Here is a 22,874-nt window from a genome sequence, read left to right as displayed (position 1 = left end):
AACCAGGACTCCAGTTTGAAGACAAGTGATTCATAATTATCTTATATTTACAGTTAAGACAGCTACGGAAAATTCCTGCTTTTAGAATTTCCCATTCCTGAGCATTATTTCCATGTTGTATGGTACACAATATTGAATGTGGTGTGTGCATGTATTTATGTGTGTTTGTGGGGTAGCAGTGGTTACTAATCATACAAGCTTTTGGAGGAAAAACAGTTGCCCTCAGCAGACAACCGACTCTGTGTGGAAATAAGATGGTTTTCGATCAACTATGATCATACAAACCACAGGCTTATACTATATTTTCCCAGGATAATGCCAATTGTGTTGCCTAAAATTTTATTGTGTAAAAGCACATTAATTGATTTTTCAGCAAACAACTTGGAATATGTCTAACTTAAATGACAGGTCAAAGAAATTAACTTTGAACTTGTTAGTTTTTCACAAAAGTATAGTTTAGATCTGGGCTGAGAAACTGGTGCCTGTGAGACTAAATGCCTGTGAACTTTTTTACTTTGGTCCTTTTATCTGGCCCCCACAGTATTTTAAAAGACACTAAGACTACAGGTATGTATGCCTGAAGCACATAAAACTCCAGTTCTAGCCCTTAGCAGGTATTTGCTTTTACTACCTCTGGTTGAGATGAATGACATTTGAAAGAGTGACATGTTCACCTTCTACTTTTCTTGGATCTCTTATCTTTGCATGGAGTTAGAGAACCAGAGTAGAACATACTTGTATGATGTCAGCTTAGCTGACCACAGAAATGTCTTCAGTTCCATATACTCTTGGTTTTCTCCTTTGCTCTCTCCCTTTCAGATATTAAGTTTTAGGATATGAAATTGCAGTATGAAGACCTTTTCGATTTTCTTGCTGCATTTCTAAAATGAACTTTATTACCATATTTGGTACTCTTTAACATCTTTGTGAAAACAAATTTTAGACATCCGTGATAGGAAATTGTTTCTTTTTCAAAAAACAATTTATGTGATTTATAAAGACAATAGTAATAATTTGAAGGCAGTGCTGCTTAACAGAAATAATATGCAGGCCACAGATGTGAACTTATATAAGTAAATTTAAATTTACTAGCAGCCATGTCTAAAAAGTAAAAAAGGTGAAGTTAATTTTAATAATGTATTTTATGTATCTTACATATCAAAATTATCATTTCAGTATATGGTGAGAGATAGCAGTTGAGTTTCATTCTTTTGCACGTGGCTTTCCAATTTTCCCAGCATCATTTATTAAAGAGGCTTTCTTTTCTCCACTGTTTGTCTTTGGCTCCTTTTTTGAAAATTATCTGCCCATATACATGTGCGTTTATCTCTGGGTTTTCAATTCTATTCCATTGGTCTATGTGTTTGTTTTTCTCTCAATACCATGCTGTTTTGATTATTGTCACTTTGTAGTATAAGCTGAAGTCAGGGAGGGTGATACCTCCAGGCTTGTTCTTTTTTCTTGGGAGTGCTGTGGCTATTCAGAGTCTTTTATGGTTCCATACAAATCTGATGTTTTTTATTCTATTTCTTGAAAAAATATCATTGGGATTTTGATGGGGATTGCATTAAATCTGTATATTGCTTTGAGTAATATGGCCATTTTGACTATGTTGAGTCTTCTACTCCGAACTGACTCTGGGTGGTAGCACACAATGTGATCATATAGTATAGAAATGTACACTTGAAACCTATGGTTTTACTAATCACTGTCACCCCAATAAAGATAATAAAAAATTATTTCAACATGTGAATATATAAATTTTAATGAGATAATTTACATTATTTTTTTTCATGCGAAGTCCTCAAAATCCAGTGTGTATTTTATACTTACAGCACATCTCAATTTGGACAAGCCACATTTCAAGTACCATACCATATTGGACAGATTTAAAGTTTCCTTTTGTTGTTTTTACTTCTAGGAAACTTAATTATTATAATAATTATTTTAGTCTCAGTTTTCAGTATGCTTATGAAAATTCTTTAATGTCTTATGATTTCTCTTTAATTTAAACTACTCTATATTTATATATATTTATGTATTAACTATACTCTGTTATAAATATTTGTTGTTAACATGTAGGTATTATGTCATAGATAAATAAAATGTAATTCTCCTGTAAGCTTTTGTGGAAAAATCATTCCCATATGCTTTATAAAAATACCCAAATTCTTTCTGTAGAATGGCCTCAGTTCCATATTTAGACTCCAACTTTCAAAAATCTAAATAAAAGCTAGCGTATCCAACTTCCTAATTTATTTTCAATTTATCAGGACAAAAAATAACTACAATGAAGAAATTAATGATGCTAAAAATGAGGTTAACATAAATGATTATAAATTATCTGTCATTTTCAAATAGCCACTATTAATTATTAAGTACTTGGGATAAAATAAGACTACACAGCAACATTATATTATTGATAAAGTTCAGTTGTACATTTAAATTCTATTGATATGAAATCTTTTGTTATATATGGTACGTATTATTTTTTTTTAAACACAGAACATAGAAAGAATTTGAGCTTTTTGATATCCAATAAGCTCCTGTATTGTAAAATATACAGTTTAAACAGTATGGAATGCACTTAACGCTGGAGTCTTCAAATACATTCCAAAAATTTTTAAAAAAGTCATATTTACATTAGGCCTGTTAGGTCCAGGAGGTACTGCATTCATTAAAGTATACATGTTGTCTCCAGAGTTGGTTGAATCTGAAACAAAATAGTACTTAATTAACATCTTTCTTTATAATCTACACCCAAGTCATCACAAAGTAATAACTGAAGAGGATCTGGACACATATACATATTAATAGCTGCTGCACTTGAAACAGTCATTAGTAATGTTCAGAAATGAACAAATATCCATCTGTAAGTCATTTTCTGACCCAGAATTGTCATTCTGAGGTCATAAATTAGAAATATTTATCTAATATGTTAGGAGTAATCACTTGAATAATTTAAGTCAAAATAAATGACTTAATCTAAAAAGTTACAGTAAAGTTTTTCTTTTTAAAAAATCATGGATATTTTATGACTTCTCTAAATAACATGTGTGTAGATATATGCATATATATACATATATATATAATCTCTTAAAATTCAAATTCAGTAGCTTTTCAGCTTTTATTGTTTCCTTATGCTTTTTATAACAATTTTAAAAAACAGTTTATTTAGCTAGTAATTAGTAAAATCTGGTGGAATATCCTGAATTAATTCTAACAGAGAGTAGAATAAAACTATAAAATTGGATTTAAAAGTTCTCTTAATTGAAGTAAAAGCTTCCCCCAGCACAACTTTTGATAATTGTTTTTACTCATTATATTCTTGATTCATTATAATACAAATAACTGTAGTGTATATCAATATAAATATATGTAACATTTTACAGTATTTAAAAAAATTATATTTCACATCTATTAGTTAACTCTACTTAAGTCTCTAAATATTTATATGTATTTTTATAATGTATAACCTAGAGTATATAGTTAAAAATTTTACATTTAGGAAATATTAATTATTAAATGTTTTCTATTTTCCACAATTACAGTTTTCTTAAATATTATGTAGTGGCCTCTCTATTTTGAAAAAAGATGTGTTTCAAATTTTTTGTACTGATACAAGGTAGAAGATAAAAATCAATTGCTTTCTTGTGACAATAACTACAGGGTGGGAAATCAGGAATGACTTTTCCTCTTATTTTGTGATTACTTATTAGACATTAATAAGTTTACCAATTTAGTGTGTGCAACTTACACTCTAGGTTAGATATCATTTATTGGTTGTTTGTAAACAGTGATCCATAAATCTAATATTATCGTTCACTTCTGGATTAATACATCACACCGTTAAAAAGCTGCCATGCCCACCTCAGGTTGACCTCTATTTGTTAATACTAAATAAAGTCACGATCTAGATTTGTGCCCTTAACTATTTTTACATCCTTATGCACTCTGTACTCCTGTCAACCCAGAGTATTTCTTTCCTGCCTATGATCAACCTTTTCCATTTCCATATGTTTGTTCTTTCTTCCACCAAGCATCTTTTACCCAATTTTCACCTGCTGAAATTCTACTCATTATTCAAGGCACATTAAAAATGCTATGAAGCTTTCTTTCTGACATTTCCAAGTGCATGAGTTTCCCCGACCACTGAATTCTGCTTTGCATTACAGTTAGTATTTTATTTATCTTATTCTTCCCTCCTGCTTCCAACTAGGCTATAAATTCATCAAGAGAAAGAAAGGGACCATGTCAAATTCATGTTGTGTACTACAGACAATAAATACCTGCTAATTTAACTAATGGAATAAATTCTATACCATAAAAACTTATTTTTCAGAAAATCTTAGATTAGTTTTTAAACATAGAGTACCTTTAAATGGTTTTTCACCTTTATTAGCCTTACTAATTTTACTTACTAATTTCAGTAATTAATTTGAAAGGAAAATGGGCCATATGTTTTTAATATGGAGAAATAAACAGAATTTTTTTGATTTTTAAGACCAATCAAGAATATAATTTCATCTGGAAAAAAAGAAACATGGAAGGGAATAAAGCTGGTATTTTCTAGGAAATGTCTGAACTTTAATATACAGAAAAATTTAACAATAAAGTAGATCTTCTGGCATTTAGTTTTTTGGGGGAGGGGATGTTGTCTGCATATTAGAAGGACTGTGACAAAGAACAAGTAGATAAAGGAGTATGCAAAAAGTATACAAAGATATACTGGTGTTAATTTCTGGCTTGAAAGGAAGAAGTGATTGGATTACGTATCACCTATAAACTCCAGTGTTTCTCCAAAAAATTTCTTTTAGTATTGCAGTGAAATATTTATTAATTACATGCTACCTTTATAAATAAACTACCATGTAGGAATGGCAAATGTGAGCAAGATATTCAATTCACATAATTCTGTCTTCAATGAATTCAGTGTCACTTCAATGAAAATGCTCTGAGGACAGAGATCTATGAAATATTTATGATATATTTCAAAGAGTAGTGGAGCAAAGTAAAATGTTGCATTAATTACCAAATTTATGCTTTTTCTAAATTAAAAAGATTTAAAACTTAAAAATTATTATTGGTATAATTAATGATATTTAATTTCAAGCTTCCATATACCTTAGATTTCAACAAACCATTAAGAGCATGAATTTAACAGTAGAAAATAATTAAAAACTCTTTCTAATTATCAAAATTTCCCATCTATTTCATTACCCGACAGTTATCACTGATAAAGTCTTGGCCTGTTTATTTTCTACTCTCTAGATTTCTGTCTTATATATATTTTAAAATACATTGCAATAATACTGTATTGAATTGCAAACATTTATTCTCCATGTCATTAAAAATTCTTTGATAATAATTTTAATGTCCACATTATATTGTATAAGAATTAATTTATTAACTTCACTAAAATAAGATTTGGCATGAAGGTTGTGTTTATTGTTTCACTATTGACTATAACAAATGAGTATCCCTCTACATATATCTTGGATCGTGTCTCTAACTGTTTGTAGTAGTAGGATTATGGAGTCCAGTGGTATGAACTTTTTCATGGTTCTTGATACATGTTTCCAGAGCACTTTCCAGGAGGCTGTGCCAATGTAAGCTGCCACCATTAGAATTTCCAATACACAATACATTTAATAGTCTGTATTAAAGTCTCAAAAAGAAAGAAAGATCGGATAAAGCTATTTAAAATAATTATATTAAATGATTATAGGAATATTGAAATAATTTAATTTAGAGGATTAAAAGAAAAATATTCCATACTGCACAGGGGATTTATTAGCTAACTAATCAATACTTATAGATATGTGGGGTAAATAATATGGTAAGCATATCTACATCTATCTTCGCAAGATAATAGATGTGCTGTGTTAAACCTACAGATCCATATAGGTCACGTGTTATGCAGAATTTTTCTAAGTTGTAAGATCTGGATCTTTTCTATAGTCTCAAGGAATCGCTTAGATAAATTATTGGGCAATTCATACAGGTCAACACCGTTTGCATCCAAATTATATGTTATGTTTATTACACAAATTTTCTAAATGCTTAAAGTAATAGGACAATAGTTATTTAAAACACTATTTCTTCCTACTTGCTACCTCTACTTTTGGATCCATCAATAAGACAATGAATACTGCTAAGTTTCAGAACAATTTCTCAATTTTTTGACTTGATTTTAATAATCAAATGACAATGTAGCTAGTTTGATTACAATACCTGCTGGACTAGGCATGATGGGTGTTCCTGGTGGCCCTCCACCTCCTGGAGGACCCTAAATAATTATACAAAATTTCAGTAAAAGTAATCCAATTTCTAACATTTCATTAAACAATATAAGGAAAAACAGAAGAAAAGTTAGACTTATCTGTATAATGATCCCATATGAAACTAACAGAGGGAATATATTTTGTCCGTAATTTATTTTCTTTAAATGCACAATCATTTCAATCTTATGCAAAACATAAATTAGCTTAAAAATTTTGAGATTGTATTGACAAGTTTTCCAAAACAATGAGCTTGTAACACTGATTTATTATTCATGGCTTAATCACATCAGGTATAACGAGGTTAAAGAGAAATCATTTCATAGGGCCTTTACCAGTCCATAAAACAGAAATAACTCATGTTCATTTGTGATTTAGGTTACTGTAATTTGCTAACATTTTGTATCAGTGGCTTTTATAGGGAACTAAACACCAAAAGATATTTATGTATTTAAAAAATGCATTGATTCTATTTCTTTCTTCTATCAGTATCAATTGCAAAATTTCTAGAGCATTGTACTTCCATCTATCACATCAATTAGAAATGAGAGGCAGTGTTGACTAATGCTGTGGGTTACTAAGGCTGCAGCTACACAATCACCCTGAAATGGAGTTAGGTAATTGTAACTTTAATTCAGTAATTTCAGGCAATCAAAATGAATAATTCAGACAATGGGCTTTAGAATTTTTCAGATGTACAGTAATCAAAATAACTATTAAGTGTCTAAATTTTCACAGCATTTTGAGTGCAAACACATAGGCCACTGATTTTTGCAAATGACATATGTATTTTCTATCTAATAAGCAACTTCAATTTTCACTCCAATAAACATCTATGATTTCATAAAGCTATAGTCAGGTTTATTCTTAAGCGACTTTAAGAAAAACTAGGTTTTACCAAAATTTTCTTTCATTTTTGTTTCATAGAAAATGTGAAAAAAAAAAAAGACTTTCTTTGTATACCTAAGGGTGCATGGAGCACTGAGTTCACAGGTCCAAAGCAGCGTGTGCTTTTCACTATGTTCATAAAACACTATCTTCATGGAGGTGAAAATGCTCATTGATCTTTAGCACTCACTTTTTCCTATTCCAGTTTGCCACCACCTCTGAAAATTTCTGTAGGAAAGATTTTCCTTTTCACCATTTCATCCTTGCTTTTCTGTTAGGCAGTTCCCCTTAAATATTATAATAAATTATCCTCTATGATGGCCTTCGGGGTGTAGCAAGAATTATAACGTAATGATGGTTAAAAGGTGATTTTTAAATCCAAGAGCTCTTATAAAACCTACTAATTTGACTTCAGGTGTAAATGAATTATTGAAAAAATTTTAATATGTACTAAATAATATGAAAAAGAAGTGTTTTCAGTTGCTAAGAATGAAAAAATAACTTAAAAAAATCCCCCCAAATTATGCTGCTTTCTGATTCTCTTGGTAACTGGGAGAATTTAATGTCTTCTCAGACTGTGTGTGGTGAGTGGGGAAAGGCTGGTGTAGATTATTCTTCTGAAGAACTGCAAATTCAAGCATATCATTGTGTAATGGGATGGCTTTCTTCATGCTTGGACAGAGCGTATTGTACTGGTTTACAGAAACATATGCAGAAATAAGACACAGCACTCAGGCAATCTTGGCCAGATTGATAACGGTTTCACTGATGAACATCAACATATGTATTGAGGGTGGCAGACAAAACAACTCCATACACATCAGATGTTCACTTCTTGGCCAATACACAGGGGCTCTTCTTAACATCTGGACAACTACTTCATTGCCCAAATAAAACGTAACATCAATTCTTATGAATAAACAAACCCAAATGTACTTACTACATAATTCCCAGGAGACGCTGAGGAATATGGTATCTGGAACATGAACAGGACAAAAAAAATAGATATTTTGATTTGTGTAGCAGTATGGAGAATGACCTAAAATGAATCCATTTTCTAACATTCATCAAGCTTTCAAATGTATCACAAAGGATAGTAAAGGATAAAGGCATTTATATCTGTGTGAGTGCTAGAAAACTGAATAAATGCGATATTATCTTGAATTTACAAAAAAAAAGTGACTTTAGTAAGAAGAATTTAGGCAGAATTACTGCTTCAAGTTATATTGGTTTTAGGCCAGTTGTACTCACTGCTTGATACTAATGACATTTATTCTGTAATTAGAAAGATATATATTTGTGCAGATTAAAACCAGAAACCAGAGTTTTTCAAATTAGTAGCCTTACAGGTGCAAATTCTAATTTATGTGCATTCTGGGATGTATTATTTTTTTTTAAAGACAAGTTTCAGCCTAGTAATTCATGCAGTATGGGTCAGTATTTGATATATAGACCTCATCTTTCCTCCTTTATTTTCTAATTAGCTACAAGAAAATAATATAACAAATGCAAAAGATTTTCTTAATGTTAAGTCTCCAAAGACTACTAATTTGTGAGGATCAGATACAGGTAACAAATTCCCTTTTTCCCTTCAAATCAAGCTCTTAACCAAGCTCCTTTCTAAAGATTAGAAGGCATTTATACAGCATTGCTATGATATTAAAAAAATAAAAACTAGAAAACAGATATTGAAAATAAACCCTTGAGTGTGGATATGACTAGAGAAAGTTAAATCCAAATATTTTCTCTCTTCATACAAGCTCACTAGCTCACTTGCATGAAGACTCTGCACATCCAGAAGTATTTTAGTCTTACTGTGAAAAAAGGCCAATAAATGACTATCTTCCTGGAGTCAGGCTGGCAGGGCCAGAAGAGGACCTTAAGAGTAGGGAAAAGATGATAGAGCCAGTACCCAAAACCTTCCTTTCACCCCTACACCTTCCATACAATTAAACACAAACATAATATGAAACCATAAAGTAAGCAGGAGGAAGTGAAATGAAGTGATTTTCCATTTGTAAATAATTCTTTGATTGATTGGGGAAATAGTTAATATTATTTGAAAGTTTTCTTCTCACTGTTTGGTGTCCTTGCTTGGCCTTACGCACAGACCACATGTTCTGGGGCCATTGGCCGGTCTGCCCTGAATAACTCAGCACTGAAGACAACCATTGCCACAGTTCCAGCATCACTAGTGAAGAGGCTTACTTCTACTATGAGTATGGGCCAATACACATTTACTCAACTCGGGGAATGAATACAACTTTGCTCTGTTGGGCCCCTTTGAGTTCATGATCTACCATCCATCTTCCGCTTATTATTTTAAACACGCCCTCTCCAAATGATCAACTTACTTACTGGTGCCAATTGTTACCTTTCTGTAACTTTAACACTTGGTTCATGTTCATCCGCCTCTCTCTACTGACTACCATCATTTTTAAGCAACTTCAAGATATGCTCTAACCACCCTTTAGATCTTTGGAATTTATACTTCACTGCCTTTCTTTTACAATATACACTCCTCTCTTCCATTTATGAGTATGACCACATCCTGAACTCTTTACAGGGAGATTTAAACAACTCCCTTGCCTGACATCTCTCTTATTCCTCATGACACTTGCAAAAATTATTTTATATTTCACCCAGAATCTTTTCCAATCACAATTCCTCCATGTTTACTAAGTCCATTATTTACCTACTCGTTTCCTACTAAATTGCCTCTTCCCCTTCCCATACCACTCTCAGAATTTTATTTCTCTACTATCTTAAATTCATTATCTTAAAGCCTGCTTTATTGATTTCTGCCTCCTCAATCACTCTCTAGCTACCTTTTCTCTTTTAAAGCAGGAATTTCCTGGAGAGAAACAAAAAACAAGGTTGACAAGGTCCAAAATAAAATGTTCTCCAGCTTCAACCTGATAGCATTTTGGCTCAGCCTTTATGGAAGCCCTGAAACATTCTAGTAGTGTGTTTACAGCTACTAGAAAAAACCAGTTTACAGCCAATTTCTGTGGTGTAAATATTCCCACACAGCAGATTTCAAGCTACCAATGATTTAACAATCAGGTCACAGATTCCTCAATATTTAACAACTGACTTTTGTGAGCTGGCTCTCATGATGATTATACCACAATGAGTTTATACTTTGCCCTTTTCTCATACATTAAAGATATCAAATTCTTGCTATGCCTTCATCTTCATCTAATGGAGCTCAATACTCCATTATTTATAAATTTAAATGTTTACCCATTCATCTCAGGTAGAAGAAAAAAATCTTTGTTTATTTCTAAAGCTAGCCCTTCCCGATCATCCCATTTTTCCTAAGTCCTTGCTCCTTTTATATTTTCAATTTCTCCCTCTCTGTGGCTCCTTCAAACACAGTTAAAAATAATAAACATTTTAAATTACTTAAAAAAATTATCTCAGTAGACATTGAGGCAGATGTGATCAACAGATATTTAGAAATATAGGTCTAGAACTTATTAGCGCTCAGGACTAGAGATACAACTTCAGTTGAATACACTTCCATTTTGTGCTGAGCAAAGTACAAATCCTTGATCTAGGATTCAATGAGCTTTTGTGACAGTTTAAACCACATGAAAACATTAAAACAAAACAAAACAAAAAAGTCCAGGATTGGAATTAGAGAATATTACCAGTTGAGAAAGGGTAGGCAATGTGACTGGAGTAAAGTCAGGAGAAAACATCCTATAAAAATCAAGCAAGTTAGACTTTTAAGAAGCAGGACATAGGTGCAGCTTGGCTAGGAAATGACTAAACTGGGCTTATTCTTGAGATCTGTCAGACTTAAGCCTTTCAACCTTTCTGTGACACATAGAAGAATAAATAATAAAAAGGAATACAAATATGAAAAGAATAAAGAAACATTATTAAAATGAAGAAAATCAACAAGACATTTAAAACAAAACCAAGGTGACAAACATTTCAGAGGTCACGTATTGTGAGGACAGAAAATGAGTCACTGTGTTTGGTTGGTAAGTAGAAGGTCACTAGTAATCTTCAGAATAGGAATTTCATAGGAAATGAAACTGTTGAGAAGTCAGTTCGATAAATCTTTGTTCATTACCTATGTTTCAGGCATTGCGCCACTACGGATAATAATGAAAAAGATAGGAAGATTAAGGGATTCATTGTCCAGTAGAATGGTGGTGAGGGAACGAAAGTGTGAGAGACATGGGATGGTGTTTTGAGACTGATGAAAGGTTGAAAGTAGGTTTTTTTTATCAGCACCCTCTCAACTCTAGAGGAGTAGAAGACTAGGGTTTAAGGTTGTCTTAGCATATTGTTCGTTGGCATACTGTTAGAGGAACATTCCAGTCAATGGAAAGGTACAGACTGAAGACTGTTTTGGAAGAATGAAGAAGCAAGATATGAAAAGAAGCAACAAGAGGTAGGATAGAGAGAATAGATAAAAGGGTCAGCATTGAAAAGAAAGAACATTTCCTTTTCTGAGATAAGAGGAAGGGAAGTCTGACAATACTGGAAGTGAAGGGTAGACTCTGAAGATATTTGAATCTGGTCTTTTTTTTCTCTGTAAAATGTAAAGCCATTTTAGCTGACAGAGAAGAGGCCAAAGATAACAGGAGCAGGAAGGATAGATGACTAAGGAAGAGTGAAAAAATAGATTTAAATTACAACATAATGTGTTAAGTATAATTATAGAAAAAGGCATTTAGGCATTGTGGAAGAATTGAAGGTGGTATTCTACAAATACTTCAAATTTAACATTCCAAAACCAAAACTCACTGTCTACCCTCTATACCTGCTTCTTCTTCTATGTTCCTACTCAGTTTGTATTATTCCTAGTCTCCCTGATACCTGGATTCAAACATTTGAAATCACCCTCAACTTTTTCTTTTTCTTTATTCCCAAATCCAACAGGTCACCAAGTGTTTTAGATTCTATTTGTGAAATGTATCTGCACCATTCCTTTTACCACCACTTTACCTCAGGCTCTGATAACAGTTTATAAGGCCTATAACTATAATCGTCTAATTTTGTTTCACTACTGTATCCATTTAAATACAATCTTTCTAAAGGACAATGAGAACTCCCTTCTGCACAGATGATAAATTCCAGATTTCTCAACAGTCAAAGCCCTGTACACGTCATGGTTCACTTTTACTTTGTTCAGCTTTAAGCCAAAATCCCAAGTAATTCCCAAACAATCTATCCTCCCTTATACTTTAATAATTTTTCATCGAGCTTTCCTGCATCTCCCCTTCTCTTTATTTTTGTCCAAGCTTTTCTCCAAGTCTAGTGTCCAGTTTCTTCCCAATGTAATCTCCCCCTCCCTTTCCCCTCATATTCTACACAAAAGATCCATTAACATGAAATGAAAGATGAAAATGCAGATGTAGAAGATTAGAAAGATCAGAGAGCTACCGATTAGAATCATAGAACTAGAAGAATCTTTTATTTATCCAATGAGAAAATAAAGGGCCATATATATTGTGTGGTTAAGTTAGACAGAAAATTCAAGAGCTTTGATGACAATCCAAACATTCTGAAATATTCTGACTTCTAATATATAGGACTGTTTTGCTGGGGGAAGAGCAGAGTAACTAGAGGATTTTGGCTTTGTTTTTTTTTGAAATGATTACGAGAACCAATATTTTACCTAAGTAAAATACTCTTTCTTCTACTGTGAAGCTTAAAACTACTTCATAAGAACAGGTTTACCGGAAATCAGGGCTGGTAACATCAAGACATTATCTGCGTCTGTGTAAAGTTGGAAATGTTCTATTATCTTTTAATGTGTCATTTTTTTTTTTTTAAATGAGAATCTATTTGTGTAGAGCAGAGCCTATTTGGAGTAAGATATTTGTATTTACTTAGGTGTAATCACTATAACAGATTCTCATTTTTTTCCTTAAAGGAGTTTCATCTTTCTTTTTCCTGTCAAGCTAGTGAGCTGACAAATATAATATCATGCTGAACATTTGTCATTTTATCCTTTCTTCTGCTAACAATTCTTTGATTTTTTTTTTTTTTGGCCAACCATACCTCTCTTACTTTTTCCATGTGGCTTGGGTGGGACTCAGAGAGTGGGCATGTGACCTTGGTCTGGCCAAACGAACATTGTATTCTCTGGTCATAATTGGTTCATGAATGATCAAGCTAAACAAATCCAGTGCAGATAGTTATCCCCACTACCTGTGCTTAACTGGTAACGAGTTCTGCTCTTTTGTGTTCAACTGGGAGCTGTGAGGATATAAATCTGAAGCCTCAGAGAGCCTTCCAGCTTTGACAAGGGGAACAAAGGTAAACAATGAATAGAGTCTTGATGACATTATTTGAACCCTTGGAACTAAAAGTGCTGGAAAGCAAATTTATATATGGACCTTTTAGATATATGATCCAGTAATATTCTCCTTTAATATGAGCCTAGTTTGGTTGTTTTTCTGTACTTTCTAATTAAAAGTGCCCCCAGACAAAGATAATTAGGATGTTTTGATAAAAGTGCTTGCTACTTAGTGATTAGAACTTGTCGAATAATATACCCAAGTGCACAGTACCTTGTAAAAAACATAATAAAGGAAAAATAGTTGGTGGATTTGTAAATAAACTTCCAGGTAAGAATGAGGTCAATACTACAACGCTCAGATTGAAGGACATTAAAAAGTAAAAATCGTATTTTTATTTTGAATTAAATACATGAATTTGTCCTTAAAATATTTTTCCTACTGCCATGTAAAAGGGTACCAACAACACTTGCACATGACAAAACCCTGGATAAAGATTAAGGAAATAAATATGTTGTGGATAATGGTAGGCACATTTCTCAATTTCAGAGAAGTGAGTTATAATTTCAGAAAGTCTAGAATGAACTCTGTTGTGTTGGACTGAAACTGAAGCGTCAGTGTGCAGTAATATATATAGATAAAGATATAGATGAGTGTGGGTGTACACATATACTCACACATACATCTATATCCCAGTTCTATTGGTTTAGAAGGTCTAGAAGCTGTATTACTCTGATGGGTTCTAAACACCACCCTCCATTAAAAGGAACCAGCTCTCCTCAATGAAATGGCTGCATCCAGGACTATGGATGGGAAAATATAAGATAATTCAAAGTGCTTAAAGGATAAGGGGGGCATGTCAAAAGGACAAGTGATGCAGCTTGAAGAGGTTCCTACTGGCCAAATTTGGAATGATTTTAGCATCAAAAAGCCTATTGAATAAAATAAGAATCCACAAGTACATGTGATACACATGAATGAATGAGAGAATGAAAGAAAGAAAAAAATGAAGAAGAAAAACTCTTTGTTATAGTAGAATGTGAACTAATAAATGGTGAAAGAAATACAGAATTAGAAAATAGCTATTTGGCAACCAACAGATTAAAACAATTCAGGTAATAATTATCAAGGGATGCCAAAAGTAGCAGATGAAAATATGAATAGGAAGAGGATACTTACTGTAGTTTGAAATAATGTGTCTATAAGTTAATAATTACAAAGAGAAAAAAAGCAATTTTACAGTGGAGAAACCTGACAAACACCACCTGAATTAAGTAATCAAAGTTAACATTACAAGTAATGGGACAAATCACCATTATACACCTCCTGAAATGATGCACTGAGAAAAACCCCAAATTACTTCTGCGGTCTTCCTGCCAAAAATGCATGGCTGGAATTTAATCATGAGGAAACATCAGACAAAATAAAATTATGAGGTATTGTACAAAATAACTGGCTTGCAGTCAACAAAACTGGCAGATTAATAAAGACAAAGGAAAGTTGAGGAACAGTTCCAGATTAAAGGAGACAAAGAGACAAGACAGATGAATGCGACAAGTGAATTCAGATTTTCTTTTGCTACAAAGGACACTTTTGGTACTATTGGTGAGATCTGAATAAGGTCTGCAGATTAGAACATAGTATTATATCTATGTTAATTTTCTTATTTGGTTCTTGCATTGCAGTTATGAAAGATAATGTGTTTGTTTTTAGGAAAGACACACTGAAGAGTTCAGGGATAAAGGATCATCATGTCTACAACTTAAACACAACTCAAATAGTCCAAGAAAAATATGGATACGCAGAGAGAAGAAATTCTAAGGCAAATGTAAACTTCAAACACTTAAAAATCTGGGTAAAGGGTATATGAGAATCCTTTGTAATATTCTTGCAACTTTTCCATAAATCTGAAGTGACTTCAACACAAATATTTAAAAGAAAAAAAACATCATGTGAACATATTTGAAAGCAGCAAAAACAAAACAAATAACCAGTTTAATAGAATGCCCTGCGGACCCAGAGACTTATTATATCGATACAAAAGGAAACATGCTTCTAATTTTAAATTAGACAAATAATCTAAAGAACTTGGAATTCCAAATAATACAGATGAGTTGTCACTGAAATATAATCAATGGTACTTAGGGGGGGAATCCTCTTTAATACTTTTTGCTTGATTTCATGTAAACCCTATGTTTTTGCTAGAAAGCCATCAGTTTTCTATGATTTTCTTTTTCTTGTTCTCACAATAAATCTTTCTCAGAGGAATGCTTTTCCTTCCTCTGCTCAGGGTGATGACCCCTTTCTCTTTCTGAAGAGAAAACTGTATCCCTTCCCCCACTTCTTTCCCTATTTACATTCTTTGAGTGAGGGACGATGTACCCACATATGTTACATATTAACAGAACGGATTGCTTTCAACTCCATTACTTGTCCACATGTGTGCTGGTCAAATGCCCATTTCTGATTGACCAGTGGACAGCAGTTAAACGTGCACAGCCACTACTGTAATTCCTAGTGTTTTTCAAGGTCTAAAATAATGCAGAGCTGCTGACCTGATACAGTACATTCTCCTATCCACAGTGCTCGGCTCTATGAAAAATCCTGAAAAGAGGGAGTACCGAAAACTAAAAATCATCAGAATGCAAAACTCTCCTCATCTCCGCCTCCAATACTCCTATTTGAATAGTACACCCACTAGGTACAATGCACCATCTTCAATATCAAGTCCTGCCCACCTTCCTAAGTGGGTTTTGGGGGAGAGTCTTCAGATGAATGTATAAAAGGAGGTACTGCTGGGGGTGGGCAGTGATGGGTGTGCAATGCACCCCGGCTACCTGTAATGTGCAATAGCGGGGTGGCTGGCTGAAGCGACAGTGAGAAAGGAGGGAAGAGTTCTTGCTTCCAGTGGGAAGGCTTACATAGCTACGGTGGGCCATCGATTGTGCTTTTTAATTCAGTTTAATCAGTCATGCAAATAATACAAATTCCTTCCATATTCTGGCAATAGATTGTCAGAGTTTTCAGTGTTATAAAAAATGTTTCTTTCTGTATCTTTATGGATACTTTAATAGGGAGCTGAAAGAAATGTATTTTGAGTTGTTAGCCAGATGCCATTGTAAAGTGAAATCTTGAATGAATTGGAAAGGCAGATAGCAAGAAGTAAATAGAAATGTGAACTCTTCAAAAGCATATAAGCAAACTAAAAGAATTTTGGAGGAATAAAGATATTCACAGTATAAGATAATCTGACAAAACAGTATTTTAGAAATACCTGTGGGGATTAAATAGTACATTGAAGACCCAAATCGAAGCAACATCATCTCTCCACCTCAAGTAACTTTATTAAATTAGCAAACGTCATAGCTATTGAAACTAACATAAATTATTTTTTTCTTTTTAAAAATATGACAATTACTTAACTGAAAAGAAAGTGATTTCTGCTTTAGAATAGCAATGGATTTAGGATGATTCTTTCTATACCAAACACACTTCACTTTAAATTTTCTTGAAGTTTAAATTAACCTTAAACATTGGATCAGTTTCATGTTTATTTAGCATTAAGGCCACTGCTAGCCAATGAAGGTACCTGTGTGTATATTAGCAAAGGGCATTCCTTCTGGGAAGACATTCATAGACTTCACGGGTGGAACACAAGGTGTATTTTAGCTCCCTACTGTCTCCTTTGACTCAGGCACCTTTGTGCAGTGCACATACTACACATATGGACACAGCAGACCTCTCTCACATACTGAAGAACTCCAAGGTTTCACAGTCAAGAAGGAAAACCATCTCCAGGATTATTAAAGAAAATCATTAATTTTAACACTGTGAGCTTAATTTTTAACCTGTGCATATATTTGTGTGATGTTATTAAAGGAGAAAAATATTTGTGTAGTGAAACCACTGCCACAAAACATTTAAGGAAAATTCCCAGGATGTCACCAACATAGATAAATGTGTAAGGAGGGTCATTTAGCTCACAGGCACAAGGTAATTAATTATACACTTGCTTCCTGGGGCAGCGAGAGAAAACCTAGGTATCACTAGTACAGAAAATATGATCATAAAAACCTAGATTGTTATCTGGCAACTTAGCAATGATTGTAGCTATCGTGGAAGACGAAATCATTTTATACTAAATATATTCTGTGATAAATATGGGCTACTGTAGTATGCTTAAATCATACTTCTGTCTTTATTTTTGAAAGTCTGTTAAACTACACAGAGCGCAGCGTACATTAGACATTGAAGTGAAAAATACATAATTTCAAAAATTATGCATATTTAAAAACACATATTTTTGAATGATTACTTTTTTAAAAAGGTTAATATAACCAACTTAAAAGCTTTCAAAAGCAACAGATTTTTGTTGCTGTTAAACGCTAAAATTAAAAAAAAATACTTATACTCACTGAATTGGCATTTGTTGGGTTTGGCCAAGGTCTTCCACCACCTGGACCCCTACAAGACAATATAATAAATAACATTTTAACCTATGCTTTGAGTATTTCAAAATAAGCAATAACAGATCATATAATATTAACATAATTCAGTTACCATGCCGTTTTAGTTCAACAATGAAATTACTCTGTTTATACTTATTTTTTACAGTTTTATTTCTTGAATCAAAAAAATTTTATAATTTCACAAAGCAGTTTTCTTTCCCAATCAAACTACTTGTAGTAAGCCCAGTTTTATTTTAATAGTAAGTTCAGTTATTGTAATAACCACTAAAAGTAGTATTCACCTATTCACCTAAAGTAGTATTCACCTAAATACATACATTTACGTAAATCATTAAGAAAACACACTTTTGGGGTAAAAAGTACTTATAAAGCAAATACTGTAAACCGTAATCTTGTGACATCGATATAAATGCCACCTCTATCTCATTCAAAATGAAAATGAAATTAGTTATATCAATATATAAAAAATGACTGCACTTTTAAAGATGCAAATAAATTAATGTACATAAAAGGTGTCTAAATTTGCCTCCCTTTCAAAAACTTGCAGACTATCACATATTACATTATATATTATATATCAATCTGTCTTTCAGATTGCCAATTAGGTTACTATTAAACAAGGGAATCAATTTTCTTGTTTTAATAATTGTAGTTCAATACAGTGGCCAGAGTAAATCTTGGGAAAAATGGGAGGAAAGCTGTGCCGATGTATGTCAATATATTACTTCATTTTAGGGTGAAGGAGAATGATTTGTATTCCATAGCTTAAAAAGACATAAACCTTTGAAAACAAAATTAATGCCTAATTAAGTCAAAAAATCTCTTGTTCTCATGCTTTAATATTAAATATACCTGAATAAATACTGCCTGATAAAAAGTAGACTACTGTCAGCCAATCCTCTGTAATTAGAGTCACTCAAAATCCCCTTTCCTCTAATTGCAGTGAAAAAACAGTGAAAAATTTTAACTAAAAAAAACCATGTCCCTTGCTTTTTATTCTAGGGACCTTAAACCTCAAGTTTTAAAGGTTATACAGAGGCTGTCCAAGTTAGCTGTATTATCCATGTTTGCTTAGAATATTTAGAATTGTTTTAAATTTCATTTTGGGATTCCCCAGCAGGGAAGCGCATGGAAGGTCTGTCCTTGGGCCCTGTTAGGATGCCCAAGTACAATTTTTCCTAATTCTGTTTAAGAAAGAGAAGGGGAAAATATGATGTCAGAGGGGACTGGGTTGAAATGTTGTGCACAGGGAGAAGGTGAGGGGCACTTGGATTGTCTCTGGAAACTTTTGTTTGTCTAAGATGGTGATGATGATGGTGATGATGATGACGTTGATGATGATTTTGCAATTAATTACTGGAATACTTTAGAAAGATGATTTTATAAATAAGATTCAATGTCCTAATAAAGAAAATTGAGGTAAAATAGGATATTTGTTGATCAGGTAAAATATTTGATTTCTTTGATGTTAACCCACATGATTTGTTTGATGTTAAGTAAAACAGTTAAGAAATTGAGAAATATTTATTTTAAAACAACATAAAAATATACTATACCCAAATCATGACAAATGTTTGTATAAAATGATGTTATATAATGATCTCACAATTTTGAAATACGTTTATATAAGTACTGTGTGAATAAGATATCCTAAAAATAATAAAATATTTAGTTGTCATTTTAAATTTGTTTAATGTTAAATTAACATGCTAAATTAAATGTTAAAATAAACATTTTATTTAAATAAATAACAATTAAATGAACATTAAATTAAATGTTAAATTTGTTATAAGTACAATATAAAATATCTTTTATGCATTTCAATTATTTGACAAATACTAATTGAACCTCAACACATTATGTATTTCATATTAACTTGCATTTTAATATAATAGGTTAGGTATTCATATGGATAAGCTAGATTTTTCCAAACATTACCATTTTGTTTGAAAAGGTTTTAAATTTCACAAAAAGTGCTAAGTAAAGTAGGGGTGAGAGTAGTGAGTAGTTCTAACAGAACAACTACTTAAGCTCAGTAATTCCCACTACATTTGAAGGCCATCAGTATTATTAAGAAAGTAATCTACAAACTATGACATGGGCATTATTTCAAATGAAAATTTCTATACAAGTGTAGTTTTGAAGTAGAATAAAGTTAGCCTCGTTTAAAAATAAAAAGAATAATGGAATTTAAATTATAAAATCAAAGCAACCATGATTACCATAGAGAAAAACCCTCTTTTCTTCTGTAATCCACAGTCATTTTATTTCAAGATAATAACTACACAAACTTTATAATTCTATAGGATATGTTCTAGAACAAGGTCTAGATCCTTTGAAATCCTTTGTCCTCTTAAGTTTCTACAAATTCCAAGGGATACAAGTTGCATTAGAAGGGCTTTAACACTGAATCCTAAATTCTTTGGAAAATAGTAAAAATGTAGTTAAACATATAGTTTCCTTTTAAAAATAATCTCTAATGCATTTGAAATCATTTACATTGTGGCTGTTATTTGTAAATTTTCCTTTGAATTACTGAAATTGATATTAAGCTTTGACTCCTAAAGATATAATACTAATTACAGGAAAAATAAAAGTATGCTATCATTTAATTTTAGATGATGCTAAGTATAATTTATCTTGCATAGAGCATGAAAATATAAAAATTATATCAGATTAACCATTTTTTTTGGAGGCGACCAATATTTTTTTAATAAAAATATTATTAAAAATTTGTTCCAAATGGCTTATTCTTCAATAAAGAGGTAAAGTTAGTAGTTAGAATACAGTATTTAATGACTGTAGTGACCAGGGTTTGGTATTTTTCATTGTCATTATGCTTTCACGGCAAACAAGAAAAAGTGATAAGCTAAAGAAAACTCATCCAGATACTGATTCTCTGGTAGGCTGCTCCTGATCCAACACACAAATATCTTAGACTGTTAAAAAACGTAGCTTAAGGTACCACTATAATAATGCCTTTTCCTTTCATTTTGAAATTACTCAACAAGTAAAAAGTGACATGAAGAAAAAGCTCAAATATCAGTTAGAAACACTTGTTTGTTGTAACAAGTAAGATTTAGTTTGTTTTAAAGATATAAATTATGAAGTGAATTTCAATAAAGTTTACTGAGTACAATGGAGATAATATGTATTTTTTTTTGTCTCTTTAAATTCACTTTTGCTTTGTTGTGGCAATTATCAATATGAGAATTATTCTTTCTAGTTAATTCCATACATCAGAACTTACCCTGCTAGAGGGAAGTATATACAAATGTAAATACGTATTTATATTTTCATTGTCCTTGAAGGAATCCTAATCTATATAAAAGTGAAAATGATGTAAGACCCCAAATAAAAGTCAACAGTAACAAATAATTAAAATCTGAGACTGTAAGGCTTAAAGGTTCTTTACAAACCAGAAACTATATAAGTAGTAAAATATTATATAATAAATACATTTTAATAAAATACATTTATCTGGGTATATTTAAATGAGAATCTGAAATTCAAATAAAGGTAATCATATTAAAAATTTCAGCCCTAATTTTAGTCTCCATAGTCTAGGGAATTAAATGTACCTGTATGTATGTATTTAAGTGTATGTAAGAAAGGAAGTAGAACAATTAAAGCTGCTACTCAAGTCTCTAATTATAAAGAAGAGTAATATATAAAGTGATTCTTAATATTTAATGATAATTATGGACTGATCATAGTATTAAAAATGTACACTCCTTACATTTATACATAGTATTCAAAATTGTATTCCTTAAAAGCTATGGCATTTTAAAGTCAGAATCTCAGGTACGTAAATTTTATATATATCTAAATCCTATTGGTAAGAGTTTCAGTTTTTGATATAAGCACAAAATATCACTCACAGCTTTTCGTATAAACCGTTAATAAAGGCTGAGCCTTTGAGGAATTTAAGAAGTCAAGCTTCATGTCTATCCATTTTTACTTTAAAAGTGAAAAGACGTGATAGGAAAATTTGACCTACTTTCTCCCCATGTTCTGTTAGTTTTAAGTCTGACTGATACCCACCTATTAACCTATTTTCTATTTTAGGCAAAATTGCTTTCCATGAAAATGGTTTCAGAAACTTATAAAAAACCCCTGTGTACATCCACAGAGCATATCGCACAGTACATCTTCAATGCCATTAAATGATGGCGAGTGGTTTAATTTGACATGTAAAGTGACCAAAATACGGACTGAGGGAAAATATATTAAAGGAGACTACCCACAAACCTATAGGAAACATTTTCATCATTTCTGGTAAGCTTTCTTTAAGCCACATCATGGAAGTGATCCTCTAGGGAATTAATCAGTTACTACAAGCAGCTGATGTATATGGCACTTTGAGGGCAAATTAAATAATAAAAAATAAATAAAAATTCCTTTAACAGACTGCGTTGTATTGGCTGATAGAAACAATCTACTCACTTTGGGCTTGAAAGGCTTTTCAGAAAAAACAAAGCAAAACTGTTAAGTTTACTCCTCATCTAAGTACACCTTGAATTTTTAAAAGAAAATTTATCCTCTACCATAGGAAGTTCTTTAATACAGAAGATACTCCCAGAGAGAATTTTTCCTGTGTTGAGAGTGGCCCCAACAAAGCAAAAGTAAACACATAGATATTAATAAGAGTTACAAACGCAACTCTTAAGAATCACTGTGTGTCTGTCAAAGTGAAGTTACCAATATTCAATTGTTCACTTCTGTAGAGTCAAGTCACAGTGCTGGTGTCAGCATCTCGTCACACTTCTGTATAGACTACATGGAGACTGCGTACTTATTTATAAAAGACTCTTTTTCATCATAATTAAGTAAAATACGAAAATCAAAAGGAAAGAGGCTAAAAGTTGGCATTTAGGGCACCTGAAAATGGAAAAATAATTAAAGGTTGCAATTTAAGGAAGAAAAACATAGAGAATATCTTCTGAAAATGAAGCAAACACTACAGTTCA

The 22,874-nt window shown here is 32.2% G+C and overlaps 1 protein-coding gene across 8 annotated transcripts in view; it reads right to left on the bottom strand.

Moving 5' to 3' along the window:
• Nucleotides 1-22,874, bottom strand: part of SSBP2 (single stranded DNA binding protein 2) — a 275,284-nt gene that overhangs the window by 24,936 nt on the left and 227,474 nt on the right. For all 8 annotated transcript variants that reach the window (XR_013993682.1, XM_081054234.1, XM_081054231.1 and 5 more), the window contains 4 exons: nt 17,851-17,899; nt 8,110-8,145; nt 6,235-6,289; nt 2,643-2,713 (listed from right to left, as the gene is read on the bottom strand). Coding sequence is in view for 7 of the 8 variants with exons in the window: in XM_081054234.1 (XP_080910360.1) it covers nt 2,643-2,713; nt 6,235-6,289; nt 8,110-8,145; nt 17,851-17,899 (211 nt within the window). In the remaining variant the exon portion in view is untranslated. The remainder of the gene's footprint in view (nt 1-2,642; nt 2,714-6,234; nt 6,290-8,109; nt 8,146-17,850; nt 17,900-22,874) is intronic.

The sequence above is a fragment of the Rhinolophus hipposideros genome (genome assembly GCF_964194185.1).
Source record: "Rhinolophus hipposideros genome assembly, chromosome: 7".
NCBI lineage: Eukaryota > Metazoa > Chordata > Mammalia > Chiroptera > Rhinolophidae > Rhinolophus > Rhinolophus hipposideros.
Note: the sequence above shows the minus strand (reverse complement) of the source record. Positions and strands in the feature narration are given on the sequence as shown.